Source organism: Lingula anatina, chromosome 6, assembly GCF_051362555.1.
Source record: "Lingula anatina isolate TDL-2025a chromosome 6, LinAna3.0, whole genome shotgun sequence".
NCBI classification, from domain to species: domain Eukaryota; kingdom Metazoa; phylum Brachiopoda; class Lingulata; order Lingulida; family Lingulidae; genus Lingula; species Lingula anatina.
The window spans coordinates 5,529,247-5,553,386 of NC_141772.1; the positions used below are offsets into that span (position 1 = coordinate 5,529,247).

A 24,140-nucleotide genomic window follows, 5' to 3' on the forward strand; every position below is an offset into this window, starting at 1 on the left:
AATTATGAACTATGATTTATTTCTACTGCCCCTATGGAGTCTTCACTTGCACACAGTTCTTTTATGGTGAACAGAGTTTTGACCGTCTCCTTGGATTTGTAGGATGTCACTTTATCTTGTTGTGTCAGTTATGTTGTTTAAATCTTATAATTTAAATCTTATAATTCCTCACACACAAATGCCATGGGTACTCATTGCCTTTGCTTCACAGCTGTGATGCTGAAGCTCAACAAATATCACAACCTATCTGTATTCTAGTTTAGCGCAACAATCCCCAACATAAACATCAGTGATCCTCATCGGAAGAAAAAAATCCAGAGGTTTCTTCATGTGGTTGGATGCTGAATCTGAGCTTCATACTGTTCTTATAGGCCTGTCTTGCAAGACTTCTGATTTTCCGGCTAAAACTTTCGGGACTTTCCACCTCTGTGAGGGGGTTTGTACCTGAACTAAGGTGTCCTCTAGGACGCAGGTTGTAGTGCATAGTTGTACTAGGAATGGTATTCTGAAAGATAGTAGTAAGACAGTAGGAAATGTAAGGAATATATCCACAAAATGCTAATCTGGACACTGAAAAAATTTCTTAAGAAATAATCTGACAGTATCTGAAAAGTTAAAAATCAATAAATTCTTTATGTCTGAATTAATTAGTAGACAAATTAATGAAGAAACAAACACATGGACAACAACCAAAAGAAGAAACAAACAACATTTATTACAAAAACATCATTCTAGAAATTTCAATTAATAAATACATGGATGGCAATTGTACTTGTATCTATCCAGATAGGTAAACATTTTAAAATTCACCTATCAAAACAATCAAATCACAGATAAAATTTTTGAAAGTTCTGAAGCAAATTTTGATGAGTACATAATGGAAGTGTATATAATAAGACTATGATACTACAAATTGTTTCTGAAAACTAATTTAAAAGTAAGGACATGGAGTACAGCAGAGGGTCTGAACCCTGTAAGTGCACTGCCACTATATTTCAGGTAAATCCTTTGTTAACACGACACAATGCCTGCAGGCAATTATCTAATTACTGTCCTCAGTGACCTCAGCTAAGGTCAAACGTGTCTGGACTGGTCAAGGAAGTGGTCAGTATTGGACCTGTCTAGACATGACCAAGTTCACCCCAGTCAGGTCATGTTTACACAAAGACCATTTGGAAGCTGAAAGGCTTTTATGTGAGAGGGGAAACAAGGCACATGCCACCATGGTAAGTTAAAGTAGTTTGTGTCAATGAAATTGCTGTAAGGTTAATCTGGTGGCTGCATTAATTGGTTCATCTACTTGTTTATTTTTTAAAATAATCTTGATACTAGTAACAAAACATGAGGTTGGGTTTTGGAAAATGTCTCAAAATATTTATGGTTGGTCTAGACCTAACGCATGACCTTGACAATTCTCTGGACCATCAGAATTGAATTAAAATCACAGAATTACCACGGAGGAGAAACTTGTGTTTCATTAATATACATTTCCTTAAAATGGCAGCAACAACTTACTGTAAGTGATCTCCTGCCTTGAATAGCTGATTTGGGAGGCCTTCCTCTTCTTCTACTCGGGGCTGTAAATATAACACAGGTATTTGTAGTCTCCCGAGTCCTAACTAATATCATTATACCTTCCCCAGGGGTTGAGCCAAGATTTTGAAAAAGGCTGCCCAAATTACCTCAATTATAGTAAGGAGAGGGGGGGGGGGGGGGGTTAAAATAGACCAAGAACAGATGTAAGTTCTTAAAATACTGAACATGAAAATAATATTAAACACTAAACATAGTATATCTATTAAGGATATTTAATAAGCTTCATCTCATCTTGCATATAACATTCTTATACTTTTACAAACACTTCAGATGGTGCCCTCATTGTTGAACAGCTGATACTTACAGGCTGAACTGGTGGAGACATCTGGTGTTGTTTCTCTAAACATCTCTCTGAATGGAGACTCCCGCATGAGATCCTGTAGTTCCTGTCTAAGCAATGGAGTGCTCTCTCTACTCTGTCTTGATAGTGAACTGTAGTAGCTGTCAGTGTCAGAATCACTGAAGTTATCCTGGTCAACATCATCTGGGGTGAAGGTGCGATCCGTGGCCGTGGTTACAGTGGAGTCTGTGTCTGAGTCTGAATCCGAGTCGTAACCTGCAAAATCACACAACACAGGTTTCTTCATCAAAACGATAAATTGCTAGTTCAGTGGAAAAACGTCAAAAGATGCAGATTTTTGATAGTCTTGAAAATACAAAGACTAACATCTACTTATTAACCCAGAATTAAAATGATGATTTTAAGTTATAAGGGCATGCTCATTGCACTTGCTGTCAAGTAAACTCTGACATACAGCTGATTTTCACTCTATCATGACTTCCTTTACTAGTAAAATCAGATGTGGTAGCTTTCAGCAACAGCCAAATTGAATGTATTAAATCAAAATTTGTAAATTCAAAGTATTTCATGCCTCCCAGCTGCCCCAAACTGTTCGATGAACTGCTGCTCAAAAATATCCCTCCAGAACTGATCACAGATGGCGCTGAGGTCACAGCTACTGGGTTCACTGATGATGACATCACACCCCCTGTTGAATTAACTGACGTTACAACAGATCCTAATGAAGAGTGAGGAGACTGGAGAGCTGGCAGTGGGCTGTCATTATAATCAAAGCCTATGTGGTTAGTGGGACCTGCCAAAATGAAATAATAGTATTATTAGCTTCACAAATCTCAGGTGAAATTTTCATTTTCAGTTCAGTACAAATCGGCTTCATTGGAAATTCATTAACATTTATCTTGATAACTATCTTTACGTTTTTTTAGATCTCAGTTCAGTCCTACCCTAAGCTCCTCTTAATTCAAATCTATACATGTAAATTCAGGATACAGGATATTTAAAAGCATTTACCAGGGTGCAGATGCACTGGAGATACTAGCAAGTACTTTATTTGCACCCTGGTAACCTTGACTAATGATTTACCTTAAGAGCAAAGAATCTCAATAAGTAAATAATCTCTTTTAGGGCATATCTACATGATAATTAAATTATATAAGTCATAAATCTACAGTTCTAACCATGATGCCTTATGTTTAAAATACCAATATACATACTCAGAGTTTGAACAAAGTGCTTTAAATCAGAATTCTGTTTCTTTATTTCCAGTAGGAGTTGGTTGTTGATCTTGTTGTAGTCCCTGTACCTATACCAGCACACACCAAGGATGCCCAGAGCAGCAGTGCAAAAGATTTTCCGACACATCCACAGACGACTGTAGACAGTAGTCTAAAAGTAAATAAGAATAGTGTAGATGTAAACTCATTACACAATGGACTGATGTGCATTGTACTAGTTTAGTAATAAACATTCTCATATAGTAATACATTTGGTGATAAAATGTCCCCACATTTTATAATTTTTACTGAATAAGACCACTTTTAGATCTTCTAGCTATCAAATAAAATCTTTTATGCAGAAGTCAGCAGTTTCTAATTCTTTACAGCACTTGCTTTAAATTTTATTATTTTCCAAATCCTTTTTCCTCAGAGAAAACTCACACTGGCATCCCAGATCACACTGTTAAGTACTTTAGGGTCCTCTCCACTGTAGAAGACCACAAGTCTCTCAAACACCATATTGGTGGTCATGGTCAGAAACAGCCAGAACCTGGCTCCACTTGACCGTGGAGTGGACGTGATCAGATAGGAGATTATGATGGTCAGGGCATAGAATATCAGGGAATAGAAACCTGTGAATTCCCCTAGGACCACACTCTGAAGTCGACTGACCCTGTCAAACACCTCTCCAATCATCGCACGCTGTTCGTGCGTTGACTTTTGAAAATCTTGAAGAAGACTGCGAACATTGCCAGAGGATGTTTCGATAGTCTTCCCTAAGGTTTCACCTTGTAGCAACAAGTTTTGCTGATTTTCCAAAGCTTCCTTTTGTCGACTGATTATGTCAGACTGAATTTCGTTAGACTCTTGCAGCTGCTTTGCTACAGTTTTTGAAGTATCGGCCAGGTTAGAGATGGTCCTATCTGTATCTTCCTGCCAAACCTGGCTTTGCAGAAAGAAACATATGTTCTGCGTGTGTGTGAAAAAGTTTGTGTATGCAGAGAAAGCAGAGTCGTCCATCTGCTTCGTGCATTTTTCCAGCTCATCATCATCCGAGCAATGGTAAGTTGGCCTCCCACTTTTTTCCAGAAAACAGTTTGTAAACTTTGCGGCAAGCCGATGCTGGACCTCGTCCGTGAGTTTTTTACAGCCAGATTCTAGCGCAGTTAGCGCTTCTTTCCAACACTGTCCATACCGAGGCCTTGTGGTCTCAGATTTGATCATATTATACTCTCTCCGACCATCTTCGAGCATTTGGTTTTCTGATTCCTTTGAGTCTGACAAAGGAGTTGCTTCGGAACCCAAGCAACAGTGTAATATAGAAAGTACACTTAGAGCACAATATAAGACTTTAAACTTAAAATACTTCATCTCTGCCAATGTCTCTTGTTTATCATTTAACGCGATCTATCAGAATTACTTTCTTATTTGACAAATGGAGCCGTAAGTTGCTACGATTACTAAGTACCACGTCAAGCCTGCCGCCATGAAATTAGTTTCGGATTGTGTACGCATGAGCAGCAAACTTTAATCCAATCAAACGCAAGATAACCTCTTGCTCCGAGATATTGACCCATTTTTGTAATATCCGGAAGTGGGATGTAACTTTGACAAGTGAATACCATTTGTGGAAAAACAACAGTGAAATGGCGACAACAGCGTGTTCCACTGCTAAGTTACAGTTTGCACCCTTTAGCAGTGCACTTGATGCAGGTTTCTGGCACAAACTTTCAGAAAATAAACTTGACGTGTACGGCTTGGATGATAAGCCAAGAAAGATTCACGGTTTTTATTTCAATGGTTCGTCTGCTTTTCACTTTGTCATAATCTTTTTGAGGTAACACAACGATTTTCGGTATTTCTCTTATTTTAAAAAAGAGTTTGTTGTCTCATTTTATATATTTTGAATTTTTACTGAAAATAATAATAAAGTGGATTCGTCCTTGATTCCTGTCTAATACTAAATATAGTGATGGAAATTGAAACCAAAAAATGAAAAATGTAAATAATGATATAACCATGTTTTGATCAATATATTTTAGGAGATGCAGTTGGCATACCTTGTCGTCTGAATGTAGACTATACAGCCTTCAATGAGTAAGTGGGGCTGAACAAAAATAACTTGTTATATTTGCATACAAGTACTAGTAATGTCAAAGTTATAAAGGAGCAAATGTATTGTACAGTACCTGTCCAGTAATTTTATAGAAATGTTTTTGAATATCTTTGGCAAGATCACAGTAATGCTAAGTGATTCTTTTACTTGAGAATTTGCCTGTTTGGAATGGAATAAAATATGTTTAATTTTGCCTCTGGGATACATGTGCTACACTTGTGACTTATTTGTCAGTAGGTCTGCCTCTCTCAGGATTTTATTTGGCAGGCAAATACTATATGAAACCTTGCTAGAAGATCTGTTAATTGTTGTTCCAAATAAAGATAATCAGAGATTAGGTATATATTTAATGATCACAACAGTGATCAATTAAAACAATTAATGTTTCTTCATGTTATTGCAGAATTCCCCAAATTCCTCCCAACTATTTCCTTTCCCATGGCATACTTCAGAACAAAAACACCATTGACGCTTTCAAAAGTTGTGATAAGAAGGAGCTACTCAGTGATATCGCACATGAAGTAAGTCTGAGGCATAGTGTTTTGGTCTTACTCAGTGATGAAAATTCTTTTAACCAATGATGGGATAAAATGTGCCAAATTAAAATTTAGAACTTTATCTGTGATACAACAGTAAAATATTTTAGATTTACGTGTATCTAAAATGAGTTTCTCCATATTTAGTTATGGTCAGACATCACCAGTGGTAAAGCTATAGATGACCCTACTTTGCTATCAAAGTTTTTGATGCTGACTTATGCAGTGAGTATTTGTGTTTTTGTACTAGTTATTCTAATTCCCTGTCTTACCTGCAGGTGATTGAAATGTAACAGTTATCGTACATTGTTACATTACTGGTACAGTACTGAGTATATTCTTGTGTTTTTAATAATTGTTCTGGATGATTTAAATGTGGTATTGTGCTACTTGTAAGTAATATATTTCACTGATAAATTTACCTATCTCTGATGTCTTTTCTCCTTGCTTTCAGGACTTAAAAAAGTATCACTACTACTACTGGTTTACCTTCCCTGCACTGTGTGCACCCGAGACATTCCCATTAACAAAGAAACCAGTCAGATTTAATGAGAGATTTACAGAAGAACAGGTAAAATGTTCTTTTCGATTTTTAACTTTTGTTGATCTCTTTTGTGATTTGATAATGCATGGGTTGTTTGAAAGGTATGGTAATTACTTTAAATTTTCAAGTGCTTAAAGGCATATAAAGCTTTCTAATATTTTTTTTTTTTTAAAGATTTGTCATCTTCATATATGAACAACAATGTTTTCTCTAACATAAAGCTAACCAACTTTTCAGTGCCCATGCAACTTATGCATATAAATTCTGTAGTATGTGAGAAGTTTTCATGAAATATTTTTCTCTCAGACAAATGCGTTCTTGGCAGCATACACTCAGTTCCAAGAATCCACCAGGGGGCAGCGCGGGGTCAAGACAGGCTACTTCATCCTTCAGGAAACTCAAACAGGGTTACAGGTGGCAAACCTGAAGGATGCTGACAGGCTTATATCTGACCCACAGGGAAAGGTAGGCATCATGAAGCATACTATCATTGAAAATGATCTTGTTTTTATCCCCACCCACAGGGGAGCCCTAAAATTTAATTTTGGCAGCCTGTGAATACTGACACATGAACTAAAAATATTTTTTGTTTGTAAGGCATCATCACAACTACTCATCATGAAGCATTATTATAATATCATTTTGAAAGTTATCTTCTCTGGGGTAGCGCTAGCAATTTTTTTCACTTAGCCAAATCACCACATTTTTGTCAATTTGTTATCAAAATGGTTATAATTTGGCTAAAACATGTCAAATCAAGCCCTTTTTCTTTAGCCAATTTAAGCCAATTTTAGCATTTGGCTAAATTTGCGAGTGTTAGCGCTACCCCAGCTTCTTGATTTTGTCCATAGTCAAAGAGCAACCCTAAAAATTAACAACTGTGTCAGAAGCCTTTAAGTGTTGATACATTAACATTTATTTTTGTTCGTAAGGCATCATATAACAAGCATGAATCGATCTTTTTATTATTAAAACAAAATCACTGAATCTTAGATCTGTCAATATTTAACTGTTCACTGTATGCTTAAGGATTTTTTTATTTATTTAGTATCATTTAGTATATAGCAATTTTGCTTTCTTTTTTTTCAGTGGTACACGTACTTAAAGATTAAGGTTTATCTTTATACATGTAATATGCAGTGGTTTGCTGAGGATGAACATACCAGAAGCATTTCTTCTTCTTACTTCCTAGCTCATTTTACAATTTGTCTCTTATTATTTTTTTATTCCCTCAGGTGTTATTTTGTGTGTGTGACCCCAGTACCCTGGCAGAGCACCCTGGTTGGCCTGTCAGAAATCTGCTCACTCTCATAGCTTATCACTGGTAGGTCGCTAGGGTAAAGATGATGATATTATCACATGCACTGTTTGAACATTTTGTTTGTCTGAAGATAAATAACATATTATTGAATAAAAATGTTAATTAACTGTTTAATGTTTCTACTAAAAAGTGATATAGAATTTGTTTGAGTCCATTTAGAATGGCTTAAAAATCTGAATAAATATGAATAAAACAGACTTTATGTATAAAAGATATATTGTTTAAATAAATACCTAAAATACAATACTCTTAGGGCAAAGAGATTAGAATTGACAAAATCAGCTTTATCTAAAGAAAGTTCAAGACAGATGAAATTGGAACTTGAAGACAAATATGTATACTTTGGCAGTTGTATTTTAGAAATATGATCAGTGGAGGTGTCTTCTCTATTTCAGGGCTGATAAGTTGCCAGAGGTAGAGATAGTGTCATTTAGAGACAGGATAAGCCAGGGTTCCAGGGACATCAGCCACAGTCTGGTCTTTACTGTTCAGCTGCAGTCTATATCAAACTTGACAGGTATTTAATATATTTATATGCTGGATTAATATTATGGTAAATCAAATCCAGAATTAACATGTAGCATGAATGATCAGATCTTCCGTTGAATTCAGGATCATTCTACCCCAAGTCTGGTAGTTGGGTATGCCTGAGAAGCTGTGGATGTTAAAAATAAGCATTTTTTGGATTTTCAAGCCTGTGAAGTATACCTTTAAATGATTTCATCGAGACAGTTTTGGAATGTTGTTGAATTGTTTCAGAGTGTCCAAAGTGTGTGGGTTGGGAGAAGAATGCCAAGGGAAAGTTGGTTCCAAGAATGGTGGACCTCAGTGCTACCATGGACCCTGTCAAGTGAGTTCACAATATATCTGTACATTGGCTGGTACATACATGTAGATCAGTATACTTTTAAAAACTTTAACATTAGAAATGCATAAATTGAGAAATCAGCACAATAACCACAGTTGGATTCAGTGATGCATTGACTTGCAAAGGTTCTGAATCAGTAGCAAAATGTCTACTTCCAGAAAATAGGGCTTTTACAGTTTTTGTAACTAAAATTGATAGTCTATCCATGGATTCCGAAGTTTATGTACATAATCTTCCATGGAATATCATACAGTAGCTGTTTTATGGTTATAAGTATAAGTACCCTGTCTTTCACTTGTAATGTTCTTTCTGTATTGAGCATAAAAACAATAAGAACATAAAAATGAAAGGAAATGAATGAAAAAGATTCAAATATCAGTCTGTATTGAGGGTACAATAATAATAATATTCTATTTTGCAGCTATAATAAAATTTATTTAAGTTATCTGTCAGTGTGAGTTACATGTAAGTATGGCTCAGTGAAGGCAAATTAAAAAAAAATGTTTACCATGTTCCTTTAATTATTATAATTATGACAGATTGTCAGAGTCCTCAGTTGACTTAAACCTGAAGCTAATGAGGTGGAGACTGCTACCAGAGTTAAACCTGGAGAAGATAACGAGGACAAGATGTCTGCTCCTGGGGGCCGGGACATTAGGGTGCAATGTGGCTAGATCATTACTGGTAAGACATGCTGATATCTGCCAAGACACAGAATGACCAGAGTCACTTTTGAAGATATGTTTGTTTATAGCTGCTGTTTCCATGGTAGTATTAGTATGCTGTTATTTACTTTATATGTATATACTTTTTAGAGGTCAAGGCAGAATGTGTGTGTGTGTGTGTGTGTGTGTGTGTGTGTGTGTGTGTGTGTGTGTGTGTGTGTGTGTGTGTGTGTGTGTGTGTGTGTGTTTAATTTTACATGTAATGTTTATTTATTTATTTTTGCTGGGAGGTGAAGGGCAGAAAATTCTTAATCAAGTGAATCACAATATCTATACATGACAAACTTAGCTGAATAATTGATAGATATAAATACGTTTTTCCAGGGATGGGGAGTTAGGAAAATCACGTTTGTGGACAATTCAAGAATATCCTATTCCAACCCAGTGAGGCAGTCACTGTTTGTGTTTGAGGATTGCCTACATGGAGGCAAAGCCAAGGCTGAGGCGGCGGCCGAGTCACTGAGGAGGATATTCCCAGGGGTGGTGGGTAGCTTAATTATTTTCCTGATTTGTTGATATATGGTAATGCTAAGGAGATACAATATGGTACGACAGATAAGATACGATGTGATACGATACAATACAATATGATACAATATCCTGTGATATGCTATGCTGTGCTACATGACATTGTATGCTATGCTATGCTTTAATAACATATTTTATAATGTGATATTTTAATAACCAAAAATTTTCATTTCTTTTTCAGGATGCTCAGGGACATTCACTGACCATCCCTATGCCTGGGCATCCTCTATCAGGTAAGAAAAAAACTTTCATATGTACCTATAATGTTGATATATACAGACTGAAATATGTATGTGCAGATGGACAGACACAGTTTTGGTGGATGACAACATGACTTAATTTTTTTTTCTTTTTTTTTTGTCACTGATACATACATGTACTGCTTGTTTCATATTTAGGATGAAATACTCTCTAGTTTTTATTCTTTATCTTACAAGTTTGTATTTTATCAAGAAAAGGAGTTCAGATGATGAATTTTAATAAAATTGAAAATTTATTAGTAATACCCAGGTAACTGGAATCCAAAATTTTGAATCCAAGTTGAGTAGATTTGATAAAGAATAAGAATATTTTGTTAGAAAATTGCTACCATATTAATATAATAATTCTTCTGAAAATTGAAATGAGTATGTGTTAGAAATTTGTGACTTATTTCTACACTGCATGCCCAACCTGGGATACAATGTAGCATTAACACTCTCCAATTTAGCCAAATGCCCAAACAGACTTAAATTGGCTAAACAAAAGGGGGTTGGTTTGACTCGTTTTAGCCAAATTTAAACCATTTGGTGAATAAAGTGATGAAAAAGTAGAAATTTTACTAAGCAAAAAAATTACTAGTGCTACCCCAGATACTATATAATATGGTTACACATTCCATAGAGAGCAGCATTGAGCAGACCAGGAAGGATGTGGCAGTACTGGAGGAGTTGGTGGACCAGCATGATGTGATATTTTTACTGATGGACACCAGAGAAAGCAGGTGGTTGCCTACATTACTGGGGGCTGCCAAGGGAAAGGTGAGGCCACTCAGGTTATGTCACCTTTGAAAAGATCAAATCATTACTATGTAACTACTACATGTAGTATACTGTAGCAGATGCTGTATTGGGAAATAGATATGCTAGCTAGCTAGTACATGATTGTCCAAGTATCATATGGGGTGAATATTTTGTATCGTACTTGCATGTATTATTTTATCAGTAAGTAAGTTTTGAGATGTTTGAATCATTTAACCTTATTATAAGTTGTAATAAAAAATGAATATAATTCAGTTAATATATTATTGGAAGTCATTAAATACAGTATTGCATTTCTATTATTTTGACACCAGATTGTATTGAATGCAGCCCTGGGTTTTGACACCTTTCTGGTGGTCAGACATGGAGTAAAGATGCCAGGAGAACCAATGGACACAGCACCGCCAGGAGAGGCAAAATTAAGCTCTAATGTACATGGAAGTCAACTGGGATGCTACTTCTGTAATGATGTCGTCGCACCTGGAGATGTAGGTCATTTGTGTGATTAGTAATTTTGTGCATGTACAAAGAGAATTAAATTGATGTTGGTCATTCAGAAAGACCAGTTTGTTTTGTGACTAAGTCAGCTGGCATGCTGAAGCTGTATTTGTGGTGCTTACACCTGTACATCATATTTTAGATTATGTTCTTTTAAAAAATGTACTGATGAAGGCACTATTAAAATTTTTCAAATTTTTTTCCTATGTAAAGTATGTAGATATCAAAGTACTTTAAATGCAAACAGACAGGCACTGATCAGAAACAAAAAACATTTTCTTCGACCTTCAACATCAAAACCTAGTTTTAGACTTTATCATTTTAGAGATGTGAATTCTATAAATCAGTATATATAGTAGCTATCTTCTATCTTCTTTATATCCCAGTCCACCAGAGATCGCACCCTTGACCAGCAGTGTACGGTGTCCAGGCCGGGGATGTCCATGATTACGGCCGCACTGGCTGTAGAACTGCTGGTGTCCATACTACAGCACCCTGAGGAGGGCGGGGCACCTGCTGATACCAGTGCTAGAGATGAACATATCACTAAGGACATGATGTCTATACTGGGCCTTGTGCCCCACCAGGTATACATGAACACTACTCAGGCCTGTAGCCGGGGTGGGATTGGGGGGGGGGGGGGAACAAACTGCCCTTTTCTCCAGGAAAAGGTCCTCACTTGGTAAAATTTGATCTAGGTACAGAACAGTTTCATGGCAAAAGGTCCACTTTTTCAGAAGAGCTCCCTCTTTGAAATTGCTGACTATGGGCCTGCCACTAGTACTGGCAGGTATAACTGCCATTATTCATTATATTATATTATATTAATCACCACTTGAAGAAAGGGGAGCTTGCTCAAAACAAGAGATGAAGTCAGAATTAAGTGATTATAATATTTCTTCAGTCAACAGCTCATATTGAAATTGTCATTTACCCCCAATATTTGATTGAGACATGTAAACATAGATTGCCTGTAGTTTTTTTTATGATATGTATTTTACTTCTTTTGAGATTCAAGTTTGTTTATTTTTATAATAGTAATTTTTAAAGCTCCAAGACATAGAAAGTTTAAGAAAAATCTTTGTAATAAAACGTAAACAGTATTTAATTAAGTATTTTAAGTATTTCCTTGTTTTGACCTTCAGATTCGTGGTTTCCTGTCAAGATACTACAACCTTTTGCCAGCTAGCAGGGCCTTTGAGAAGTGTACAGCATGCTCAAGTATAGTGAGTATTCGACCCATATTTGCTCATTGTTATAACAGGGATCGTATAATTTTTTGTACTATTTTGTGAAACCTTCTCTTTTATGTATGAAAAAAAGTTAACAAAGCTGTTGAGTTTTGTGTAAAATGTTGAAAAACAAGAGAATTCAGAGGAGGGTGTTGTATTTCCTCTCTTATCTAGCATTTCATTCCCACATATTGAACTGCATGTGATCATTTTCACAAACAAGTGTTGAATAATTTTCAAAAATCTGCCATGAGTACTGCGATGAAAATAATTTACGTTTTAATATTGTATTTTCTCAACTTTCTTGCCACATTATAGGTTATTGAGCACTATAGAAAAGAAGGATTTGGCTTTCTGCTGAGTGCTTTCAACCAGCCCAGTTATCTGGAGGACCTCACAGGACTAACACAGCTACACCAGGAAACCCTGGACTCTGAGGTGGGTATATATATACACACCAAGTATGGTAATTTTTCCATGGACTTCAATTTCCTAAATTTCACTGAAACAGCCAAACTAACCCTATTTTGTTTAGCCAATTTAAGTCTGTGTAGGGTTGCCAACTGAATGCATTTAGATTATTGTGTCCATTATAAGTGGTTTTTCACACAAATTTCGGGTATTATTCTGTTGTGAAGTACAGGTACATGTATTAATAAAGTTGTGATTATGATACATGTAGTTTATTTCACAAATCACTATGATATATTTATTGAAATATGTCATTCAAGCTCACTAATAGCTTTGACAAATTGGGTTTGTCATTGTCTCCTGTATAAAGATTGCACACTGGAACAACAAATTGTTTTAAGAGACTAAATATGTTTTTATGTGTAAGGCATGACAGTTAAACCCTTTAAATGGACTTGATCATGCCTCATCTGTAAAAACACATTTTGTTTTCTACCAAATATGTGAACCAGAAATTTTGTGATAGGAGTTGAACTTATATTAAAGATGTAAAATATACTGTTACAGTAGGCATTGTGTCACTTGAGCTGTTGAATCATTGATGAGCACACTGACAACATTGTGTTAGGTAAGCTATTGAATCAGTGATGAGCACACTGACAACATTGTGTTAGGTGAGCTTTCTAATGGCTGTATTGTGTTTTCAGGTGTGGGCCATCAGTGATGATGATGAAAGCATGTAACCCAAAGGGAAGAACATCAGACATAAATAAAAGAAGATTTTAAGAACTCAACACAAGCACATAGCAAGGTTCATCAGATATTCAATCCATATTGATGGTTCTTTTGAATTAATCATGAAAACTAGATGGAATGGTCCACTTGGTCCTATTGGACCCAAAATTGTAAATTTTTTGTCTTTGTTTCATTACATTTTCATAGGTGTGTCTTTGGCTAATCCATGACAGAAATGTGCACTTAATATTATATTAATCTATGGCCCTGGTAGAAAGTAGGCCTGATTCCTGAATTTTCATTTTTGCCTCACTTTCTTCAGGTCTCAGATGAACTTTATTTTATTACCAGTATACTATACACTTTAGTGATACGTTCGAACTATCAAGCCATCGGACAATCAAACCTTCAGACCATTGCTACCGTCTGGATAGCTTGTGAAAGAAGACTTCAGAGCAAAGATTTCAGTGATGTGACCTGTTGAATTGACAAAGCCAAGACATCACACAGGCAGGGACAGAGGTCATCCACTAGTGCCACTTGCTTATAATTGTCATCATATACTGGTATTATTCATTGAAGTATTAGAATATAAAAGTGTTTCCTAAAGGTATAAAAACTTTTAATATGAGTTTCGAAATTCCACAAAAAATACATTGTAAACAACACATAGATATATAATAAATCCTATTTTAACACCAAAACAGAGGTTATCCCAATTATTCTGAAATTTGTGCTTGCCATTCGACCATGTGGACCTTGATACCTTGGTATTTTGTAGTATACCCCCCCCACCCCCACCCTGTAACTTTCACAAAATCACTGATACATGTACTGTATATGGCTACTGTTTTTTTTTAAACCTTTTTTTGCATATATGCAACACCAATAACACGATAAGTAGAAAGTTATGGATTGCAATTTACAGAACTGATTAATATTCATAATACGTAGGTCAAGTTTGAAAATCAGCTTGACTGGACTATTTTTACAAATTTGAAGTTATGCTTTTTTTTTTTTCTTTATTTAGCATATATGCAACACTGATAACGCATTTTAAGGAAAACCAATCAGCCTTTTGTCTTGCAACTCACATGAGTGATCAGTCTGACTAGTATACAGATCAAGTTTGAAAAAAAACTTGATCAGTTAAGTTTTGATGAAGTAATTAGCCTTTTTTTAGTCCGAAGGTTCATTGGTCCGAAAAGTGGTAACATTTTCATCCATTTTTTAGTCAAGGGTTCATTGGTCTGAAGGTTCTATAGTGAATATTCGGACTAATGAACCTTCGGACTATTGATCCTTCGGACTATTGCTACGGCCCCGCACTATCAGACTCCCAGTCCCAAACAACCAGGCAGGGACCAAATAACTTCATGTTAGTTTTGAAAAAGTAGCGGACTAAAAGGGTAAAAGGTTCAACATTTAATTGTAGACTAAAGACTCAACTTAAAATATCACTGGATGAAAATAAAGCTGTCTGTCTTGATCCATTACATACAGTAGTACTAGTACAGTGGTTCTAAGCAGTTCAACAGAAATGCCTGGGAAACAAGGTATAGTGTGTGTTATAGAGGTTATGTTAAGTCTTACAGTTTCATAAGGTGATTGAGCATTACTGTTTAAAATGAATAATTTTATATTGATTAGAATCGATATCATATCAGTAACTGTATATTGTTTAATTTGTATTTTATAGCAACAAAGGACTGATGGGAATATGTTGCCTGTTGAAAATGTTGACATAGAACATGATATTGAATTAATCCGCTTTGGGCATGTACAGGGACAACTAGTTGCAGGCCCTAGGCATTGGCTGATAAAAGTTCGGGTTAGTATTTTACACATAAGTTTTGCATCATAACTAAGTCTCTTGAACCCTATATGAATGTCAATGAATGTCAATGAGGGACCATTAAATGATTAAGTGGTCTTCCTTTCATGTAGGTCCGCCATACATGTATTTAGGTCTCAGCCTTGGTAGACCCCGGTGATGTGAATGCTCTCTTAAATATGTAGTATGCCCCTCCCCCTCTTCCAAACTAATTAGAATGTAGCCTTTGATTTTGCTGCATTTGTCTGAAGTTATTTATTTGGAGACCTTGATTAATGTCTCTGCAAATTCAAATGAAAAAAGAAAATAGTTTGTCAACGTATTTATGGATCTACACAAACCTGATTTTACCCTGTCAGTGATCTCACCTCTCACTGCATGTGATTGAATGGACTAGAAGTGGTAACAATAAAAAAAGGGCGAGCAAGCAAATAGTAACATATAAGTTTGGTAATTAAAATAATGATTTCTTTTATTGTTAACACTTTTAGATTTTATGCTATGTGTAGAACCTCTGTCCAAATAGTAAAGAACAAACTTGTGAAAGCAAGTGAAATCCCCTATTTTGTTTTCAATTACATGGCAAGACTTTTCGAAAATGAATGCTACAGATGGAAATCTTATATCAAAAACAGAATGATTGATGTGAAAAGTCCCTTTCATGTTTGCTGTACACTAGCATTGTATCTCTGGATGTTGTTAAATTAAAGCTGGTGCATTTTTTTTCAGGTCACTTCCACAGTATTGCGTCTTTTGTTTGGTAAAGCCTTTGTTGCCTATCCAGGGGAATTAGTCCATAGCTGTGTCTTCATGAGGGCAGATTCCAGCATGATCTTTTTCTTCTATCCAGCCATGCATGGTAAGTGATTGATTTTCAGCAAACTGTAGATTCCCTGTAATGCACAAAGATTACTACTACCAGTATAATATACAGCTCAGATAAAGTCCACATGCCACTGCACCTACTTCATATTTCTGGTCATAAATTTGACCTATTTATATATCTCTCCCTCCATGCAGTTAGTAAAAATCAGTCAAATGATTTTTTTTATTTATGTTTATTTTATGTTGTGTGTCATTAATGTTGTGTGTGTGAAGGCATTAGTATTCAAATGAGAGTTGGCATTTAAGTGGGTGAAGTGGAATCGATCTGACATGTCAGCTCACTTCAAATGCATCTCGATGTTTTAAATGTAACATTTGACGTATGCACAATACATGTATCACAATTTTTACGATAATCAGTCCCAAGCTCTTTAACTTAAGTTTTCAAAACTCTGGTTGCAGCTTAGTGAAAAGTGAACTGATTTTGATTGTAGAAACTGATTATCTTAATTTTTCTTTCAGCTTCATCCTGGGAAAGTGCTGAGGTTTGGTGTGCTCACATGTGCAGTATTAAGAGTCTCATTCTGGCGGCAGCTAGCAGACCTGCATGGAAAGGGAATCAGCCCCGGCCCTGTAGAATGTGTGTAAATGTTTAAGTTTGCCAAAATTACCATACTTGCACAGAGAAATAGCACTGAGAAATAAACAGATTTATTTTTGGTATTTTTACAGTAGATGACAGTGATCCTTATCTAAGGTTCAAGTCATTTACAATGTTCATTTCTGAATTGTATAAAAGAACCCACAAATACCTTAAAATGCTATATTTTGCATCAGATACAATTACTGTATTTACAGAAGAATTACTCAAAAAAGCAAAGTTAATGAGTAGAATGCTTCTTTTAAGTTGCGATTGACAACATTCTTCATCTCCATTTGTTAAATGCACATTTATAATAAAGCATGTTTGATATAATAATGATAATAATAATTATATTGATACCTCTGTGATACTAGAATATTATTTTACATCCATCAAATGTTTCCAGTGGATGATATTGTGATCAACAAAAGCAGAAAAATTAGTGTGAGGTTCATCAATATGAAAAAACTCACCAACTTCTCAGCAAGCAAAGCAAGAGGAGATATTAAAGATGGTGCCAAGGTCATCCTTCATCTCCTGTTGCCATGTCTCTTCACTACTTGGCCCTTAACCAGTACAGACTGGAAGAAATGTAAAGAAAACCTGGTAGGCACTAGGGTTGTGTATTGTGACAAGCTTGCACTTTATGACTTTTCTTTGGAAAAGTTTAATTTTTTTATCTTCATAACACTCACCATAATTCTGTCACTATCTACTGTAACTGTAACAGATTTTTTAAACCTTAATTGGCTTTTGGGATGCATGCAACTCAAAACCATGTTTAAATGTTTGGCAGGTGGCAAAGGTTTTTCAGTATATTTCTATACACAGGTTATAAAAAGAAAAGTTTTATAGGTGCCACAAAATATAATTTAGCAAAATCAATTGCATGGGATATATTTGTTTTAATTTCACTGTAGCCACCACAACTTGTGGACTTTCTGCGTCTTGCTGCTAATGGGGAGGAGTCTGCTGAACACATTTGGATGTTATGTGGACAGGCTGATAAACGTTTGAGTGAACATGGAGTGCAGTGTACAGGTAAGCAGGGCGGGGAGAAATATCTGTTAATAGGATTAACAGAAAAAGCCTTGTCTGAGACAAATAAAAGGCAATGTAGAGCACCTAAAATTGTGATATTACTGCCTGAAGAGGTGAGGAACTGTTATTGTCGCCATTGTTCAACTTTTTTTTTTTCACCAACATAAAGGAACAAAAAATAAGAGCTTAATTTTTATTTATTTATTTATTTATTTTTAATTTTCTTTTTATTTTCTTTTTATTTTCATTTATTTATTGGTGGGGGAGGCAAGTTTATCAATATTTTGGCTAGTAAAAATGGTAGTGAAATTGAACAAAATCATATGAAGGAACTATACTTTTATCTATTCTTAATAGTCACTCAGACTATAAATGAACTAAAATGAATTAGTTTGTCCTTAAAAATATTTCAAATAATGCCTAGAAATTTAATTTAAAAGAAAAGTCCTGAAAACTTTAAATGGCACATTGAATAGCTCGCTTTTGAGAGTAGCTTCTTCTTCTTCATGTGCTATCACCGATTCGGTGTTTGATGAACGATGATATTCTGCCAAAGGGTTCTATTTCTCGCCCATGACCAAAGGTGTCTTGTTGGTAATTCAAAATTGTCAAGAAAGGATTTTCGATGCCTGCCTCGGGCACTTTTGCCAGGTATTCTTACGCTCAGGCTAAGATCTTCTAATCCCTCTTTTCTGATGCAATGTCCAAAGAACTTCAGTAGTCTTTCTCTGACAGTGTTGAGAAGCTGTCTTTTTTATCAATCTGTTTAAGGACCTCTCCATTTGTAACATGCTCAATGTAGGAGATTCGGAGCATTCGCCTGTAGAACCACATTTCAGCTGCTTCAATGTTACGTTGAGTTTCTGCTGTCAAAGTCCAAGACTCACAGCCATACAGAAGAGTAGACCAGACATAGGTTTTAAGGAGGCGGATCTTTATCTTTAAGGACAGCCAACAATCCTTGAAGATTGGGCCAAGACGGGTGAATGCATTTTTCGCTTGGCCAATTCTTCTTTGGATTTCTGTCTTGCAACAGGCGTTGTCACAAGTGCCCCGGGATAGTTGAATGAGGAGACCTGGTCGATGGGAGTGTTCCCATGAAGCAATCTGCAACGTGGTGTGACCTCTGACTTTGAAACCAACATGGTTTTTGTTTTTTTGCTGTTGACATGTCCAAGCTTTGTGCTGGAGGCAACAGCAGCATCAAAGAGATTTAGGAGATCCTCCCTCGATGTAGCTAAAAGAACTGTATCATCGGCATAGCGGAGATTGTTTATCCTGACACCATTGACTGTGATTCCTTCCAGACGATCCTCCAAATCTCTCAAGATCATTTTAGAGTATAAGTTAAAAAGGTCTGGAGACATGACACAGCCCTGACTCACTCCTCTTTTGATGGGAAACCAGTTGGTCATGCCTTCAGGAAGGCGGACTGGTACAAGCTGATCACAGTAGACTGATCTTATAACCCGCATGTCTCTGTCATCTATTTGAATTTTTGCAAGCATTTTGAAGAGCTCCTCATGTTGGATCTTGTCAAAGGCCATTTGATAGTCAATGAAGACCATGTACAGGTCTTGTTGATGTTGTAAGGTTCTCTCGCTGAGCATTCTGAGAACAAATATGGCATTTCTGGTGCCTCTGTCTTTCACGAAACCAAACTGGTAGGGTGGGATTTCTGGCAGAATTTTGCATCTAATTCTTTGTAAGATGACTTTCAATAGGATTTTGAGAATGTGGGACATCAGGCTTATTGTGCGATGACTTGAACAATCAAGTGTCACTGGGACTTTGGGTAGAGTGATGAAGATGGATTTGAGTATGTCCTTTGGAAACTTTCCAGTCTCAAAGATTTCACTGACTAGACTCCAAATCATGTCAGTACCTTCTTTTCCAAGAGCCTTGAGCATCTCTGTGTATACCTCATCTGGTCCAGCTGCCTTTCCAACTTTCATATTTCCCAGTGCCCACTTCACCTCTGACTTTAGAATTGGTGGACCGTTTTTTGCAGTTTCCAGAACAATGCCCTCTGGTTCTTGGTCGTCCTCGAAGAGATCTTGAACGTATTCTTCCCAGCGAGCTGAGACATCTTTAAATTCCTGTAAGACATAACCATCGGCAGCTTTAATGCATTTGGAAGGAGGGGTACATCGTTTACCTACAATCTTGTTGATCTTTTGAAACATTTTGTTGGCATTGAAACTAAGGTTCTCAACTTCTTTGCATTTTTCCTCTAACCAAGCTTCTTTTGATTTGCGGCATTTCTTGATGTATTCTTGGTTTATTTGTTTGTATTGCACAGGGTTGGATTTGCAGATACTTCTTTTCTGCAAGAGATCTTTGAGTTCAGAACTGAACCAGTGGGAAGATGGTTTCTTGGCTTCCATTTTGGGAATGTTGTTCTCAGCTGCCTCTTGAATAGTTTGCGTTATTTGGTGGTAGTGTTTTTCTATATTATTGTTGGTTGATATTGGCAGACTTTTAAGAACTTCCCTTTTAAATATGTCGCATATCTCTGGGTCATGTTGCATGGCTGTGAAGTCGAACTTTGGTTTGACTTTGGAGTTTTGGATGCGCTTGAGTGATAATTTGAATTTGGCTATCACTGGATTGTGATCTGAAACAACATCTGCTCCTGGGAATGCATGGGAATTCTTAATAGCATTTCGGAATCTTGAATTGATTGCAATAAAGTCAATCCGATTCCTGGCTCGGTCACCAGGTTTGATCCATGTGTAGCATCTTCTTGGATGGAGAGTAGCTTAATGTGATGAATTTTGAATTTTTGTCACAGTGTAAGAAAGTAGGGCATTTGAAATTTGTAACTTGAAACCAAACTATTAGTCATTCATTTATTTTATTATTTTATTAGATACAAACCCAACTGCTGTTGCTGATGACAGATCTTTGGCTCCACCTGTCTTAGTTTCTGACAATCAAGAATCCCCAGCTATAGGTAATACCAGAAATGAGTTAATCTTGCTTTCCCTTACCAACCAATCTAGAAACAACACCAATTTGAGGAAGAAATATCAAAAAAGTCCAAAAAGTTGAAAGGGATCCTGTCACATAGCACAATTTTGAAAGGAGTTTATAGTTATAATTTTCAAAATTAACATCTCGCTGATAAATGTTGTGGTATTTGACAATTTTTTACTTTGACCATACTTAATTTTTCACTCATTTATAATTTACAGATGGCAGATATCCACCTGTCTCGTGTTCTGAACGTCAAGAATCTCTAGCCACAGGTAGTACCAGAAAATATTATAATATTAATATCTTAAAACAAGAAGTATCTCAGTAAGAAATGTAATACAAGATAAAAAGGTTTAAAGATGTATTTAAGAAATAAAATTTATTTGTATTTTTTTTATTGTACTGTTTGTAGTTTGGTTATATTTTAGATTTGGTCAATGTAAAAACTGCAAATGCAAAATTGTCCTGCTTTTCACCCTTTTTGTGGCTGGTGGTGCATGCTCAGAAGGTGTTTTCATTGCTTGATGATCTTCAGTAGATTTCTTTTCTCTCATTTAAGAACCATCCATTGTCTTTCAGCCTCACACGAAGCCAGTTTCACCAGAGCCAGTGTAATGAACCAGTGTGAAGATAAAGGATTAAACTGCAAGCTAGTTGCTGGTGGGATTCATGATGGCGCACATACAATCCCAGCTCCTGCAGTGAGAAGTGATCTGTCGAACATCAATTTTCACGAGGATCAAAGTTCTATGGGTAAGTTTTTGCCCCGAACCATTTCGTCTGCTGGCTCTGCAGGCTCTGCTGCCACGCTTCCAATTCTTCACCTAGACTACAATTATATTACCTGTCATAGCATCTCATGTACACAGGCCACATATTGTCTCAACTTGATTTGTGAAGATTAGGGGGTCTTTCAGTGCATAGGTCTAGGGATGGCGTCCATCACAATACACCCTTTCCAAATTTTGGAATTTTAACGCTAGATATCTCCCAAACTAAATGAACTATGGGAGAGTTTATTTTACAAGTCTGATGAAAAGTCATATGGACATTTCAAATATGCCCTTGAACTTGACCCTTGTCCTACTTTTCACCATAAACTGCACTTTGCAAATTTTGTGACCCTTTTATCTGGCAGAGATTTGCCCATAGTTATTATTAAATTTTGATAGGAAGTCATATATTTGCAATCTTCCTGTGGCCTTGAACTTGACCTTTGACCTTCTTTTCACCATAAACTTTGACTTATTTTACATCATGAACTGAAATTTTCCAACCTTTTTATCTCAAAAACTGGCAGAGATTCCACTGGCAGAGATGCACCCTTAGTTGTTATTGAATTCAATATGAAGTCATATATTGGCATTCATACTACAGTCACTATGGTGTGCTTATTGCCATCGTTTGGAAATCTGCAAGATGTGCTCACAAACGTTTCCCTTTTCAGCAGAAAGTCATAGTAGTGGCCTTAACGGTATGACAAATCAGAAGAATATCGGAGCCGACAGAAGCATGATATATGATCTCAATGACCAAGTGGACAGGGAGGCTATTAGCCCGAACCCTCAGCAGGTATGATGTATTTGTAGTGTTTGGTGGAATTGCTCTAGGATTTTATACTGTTTCATTTTATTTATTTATATTTTATTGATTGATTTATTTGTTTATTCATTATTTGGTATTTTTGTTTTTAAACATCCATTTATTTATTTTTCATATTAATTTGTACAATATATTTTAAGTGACACTTTGGTTTACAGGCAAATGGTGACAAGAAGGCTAGTGGAAAGCCAAGTCGACAGACTTCTGGTTTAGGAACCATGTCAACTCTTGACAGTCATGGTATGTGTTGTGTTATTGGCTGGCTACAAGTATTTTAACAATTTTTTTTCTAAATCAAGACTGTGTAAGACCAAAAATTAGAGTAGTGTCCCAATCTTTTAAATTGAGAAAAGCTATCAGTCTTTTAGATACATTATTTTGGAACCATAAAAGATAATATTATACAACTGGCAAAATGAATTTAAGCAAGAAAAAAAGACCAGTTACGACATTTTTAACCCAACCATTAAAAAAAACACATAGGCTAGCATAAATTTTAAGTTATAGGTAAAGAGCTCTATTGTCTATTTTGGGAGAACTCTTTGCTGAGATAGCAGGATAGTGTCCCAACCTTTGACAGCCTACTCTCAGGGGGGTTGGGGGGGTATTGCCAATATTTGGTGGACTGGCAGGTTTTTATCATGGGTTCATATTTGCCTACAAGAGGTCTGTTTACAGCATCAAGGCTAACCCTGATCAATTTTTGCCCACATACTCTTATTTTTGCTGCCTTCTCCTTTATTGATTAAATTTCATTATAAAATACAGAGTGGTGGATAAAGGGGCTTCAAAAGTCAGGTTATGCAGAGTTTTGTTTTCTCAGAAAATTTTGTGGTTAAAGAAGCTTATTTTTAAAATCCAGATGCACACTCCAAAAGTCATCAAAGACACAGTCACCAGTCCAATACAGCAAGACAGCATAAGAGTATGCCAGGTGCTAGTGTAGGCAGGATTGACAGTGGACCAACATCTGAAAGAGCATAACCAAAGAATGGGACAGCTGCTGATGAAGATGAGATAGAGAATGGGCCAACATCTGGAGGAGCACGACCAAAGAATGGGACAGCTGCTGATGAAGGTGAGATAGAGAATGGGCCAACATCTGGAGGAGCACGACCAAAGAATGGGACAGCTGCTGATGAAGGTGAGATAGAGAATGGGCCAACATCTGGAGGAGCACGACCAAAGAATGGGACGACTGCTGATGAAGGTGAGATAGAGAATGGGCCAACATCTGGAGGAGCACGACCAAAGAATGGGACAGCTGCTGATGAAAATGAGATAGAGAATGGGCCAACATCTGGAGGAGCACGACCAAAGAATGGGACGACTGCTGATGAAGGTGAGATAGAGAATGGGCCAACATCTGGAGGAGCACGACCAAAGAATGGGACAGCAGCTGATGAAAATGAGATAGAGAATGGGCCAACATCTGGAGGAGCACGACCAAAGAATGGGACGACTGCTGATGAAGGTGAGATAGAGAATGGGCCAACATCTGGAGGATGAAGACCAAAGAATAGGTCAGCTGCTGATGTAGGTTAGATAGAGAGTGGGCCAGCATTTGGA

The 24,140-nt window shown here is 36.5% G+C and overlaps 3 protein-coding genes across 6 annotated transcripts; 2 read left to right on the plus strand and 1 right to left on the minus strand.

Annotated features, from left to right (window-relative positions):
• Window positions 1-278: 278 nt before the first annotated feature.
• LOC106162378 (uncharacterized) lies at window positions 279-4,485 on the minus strand. Its single transcript, XM_013539658.3, has 6 exons — window positions 3,556-4,485; window positions 3,112-3,283; window positions 2,469-2,690; window positions 1,901-2,152; window positions 1,516-1,577; window positions 279-505 (listed from the first exon to the last, which is right to left on the minus strand). The coding sequence occupies exons 1-6, from the start codon at window positions 4,483-4,485 to the stop codon at window positions 287-289; spliced, it is 1,857 nt and encodes a 618-aa protein (XP_013395112.2). The 3' UTR covers window positions 279-286.
• On the plus strand, window positions 1,140-14,351 carry LOC106164368 (ubiquitin-like modifier-activating enzyme ATG7). 4 transcript variants are annotated; one of them, XM_087014626.1, is made up of 19 exons: window positions 2,635-2,679; window positions 3,164-3,289; window positions 5,157-5,211; window positions 5,683-5,751; window positions 5,914-5,991; window positions 6,221-6,337; window positions 6,617-6,775; window positions 7,546-7,634; window positions 8,027-8,148; window positions 8,391-8,481; window positions 9,039-9,183; window positions 9,549-9,707; window positions 9,934-9,985; window positions 10,635-10,771; window positions 11,086-11,259; window positions 11,656-11,856; window positions 12,415-12,495; window positions 12,820-12,939; window positions 13,620-13,794. In XM_087014626.1, exons 5-19 carry the CDS (start codon window positions 5,977-5,979, stop codon window positions 13,653-13,655), a joined length of 1,698 nt encoding a protein of 565 aa, XP_086870752.1. In that variant the 5' UTR covers window positions 2,635-2,679; window positions 3,164-3,289; window positions 5,157-5,211; window positions 5,683-5,751; window positions 5,914-5,976; the 3' UTR covers window positions 13,656-13,794. The 4 variants fall into 4 exon arrangements, with proteins under 4 accessions (XP_086870753.1, XP_086870752.1, XP_086870751.1 ...); XM_087014627.1 differs by lacking the exons at window positions 2,635-2,679; window positions 3,164-3,289 and adding an exon at window positions 1,140-1,226 and having other exon boundaries at window positions 5,634-5,751; XM_087014625.1 differs by lacking the exon at window positions 2,635-2,679 and having other exon boundaries at window positions 5,634-5,751.
• On the plus strand, window positions 14,078-24,080 carry LOC106181677 (uncharacterized). Its single transcript, XM_087015130.1, has 12 exons — window positions 14,078-14,213; window positions 15,347-15,478; window positions 16,211-16,340; window positions 16,829-16,946; window positions 17,356-17,555; window positions 17,870-17,990; window positions 20,863-20,946; window positions 21,188-21,241; window positions 21,549-21,722; window positions 22,417-22,541; window positions 22,730-22,811; window positions 23,572-24,080. The coding sequence occupies exons 3-12, from the start codon at window positions 16,338-16,340 to the stop codon at window positions 24,078-24,080; spliced, it is 1,470 nt and encodes a 489-aa protein (XP_086871256.1). The 5' UTR covers window positions 14,078-14,213; window positions 15,347-15,478; window positions 16,211-16,337.
• Window positions 24,081-24,140: the final 60 nt, after the last annotated feature.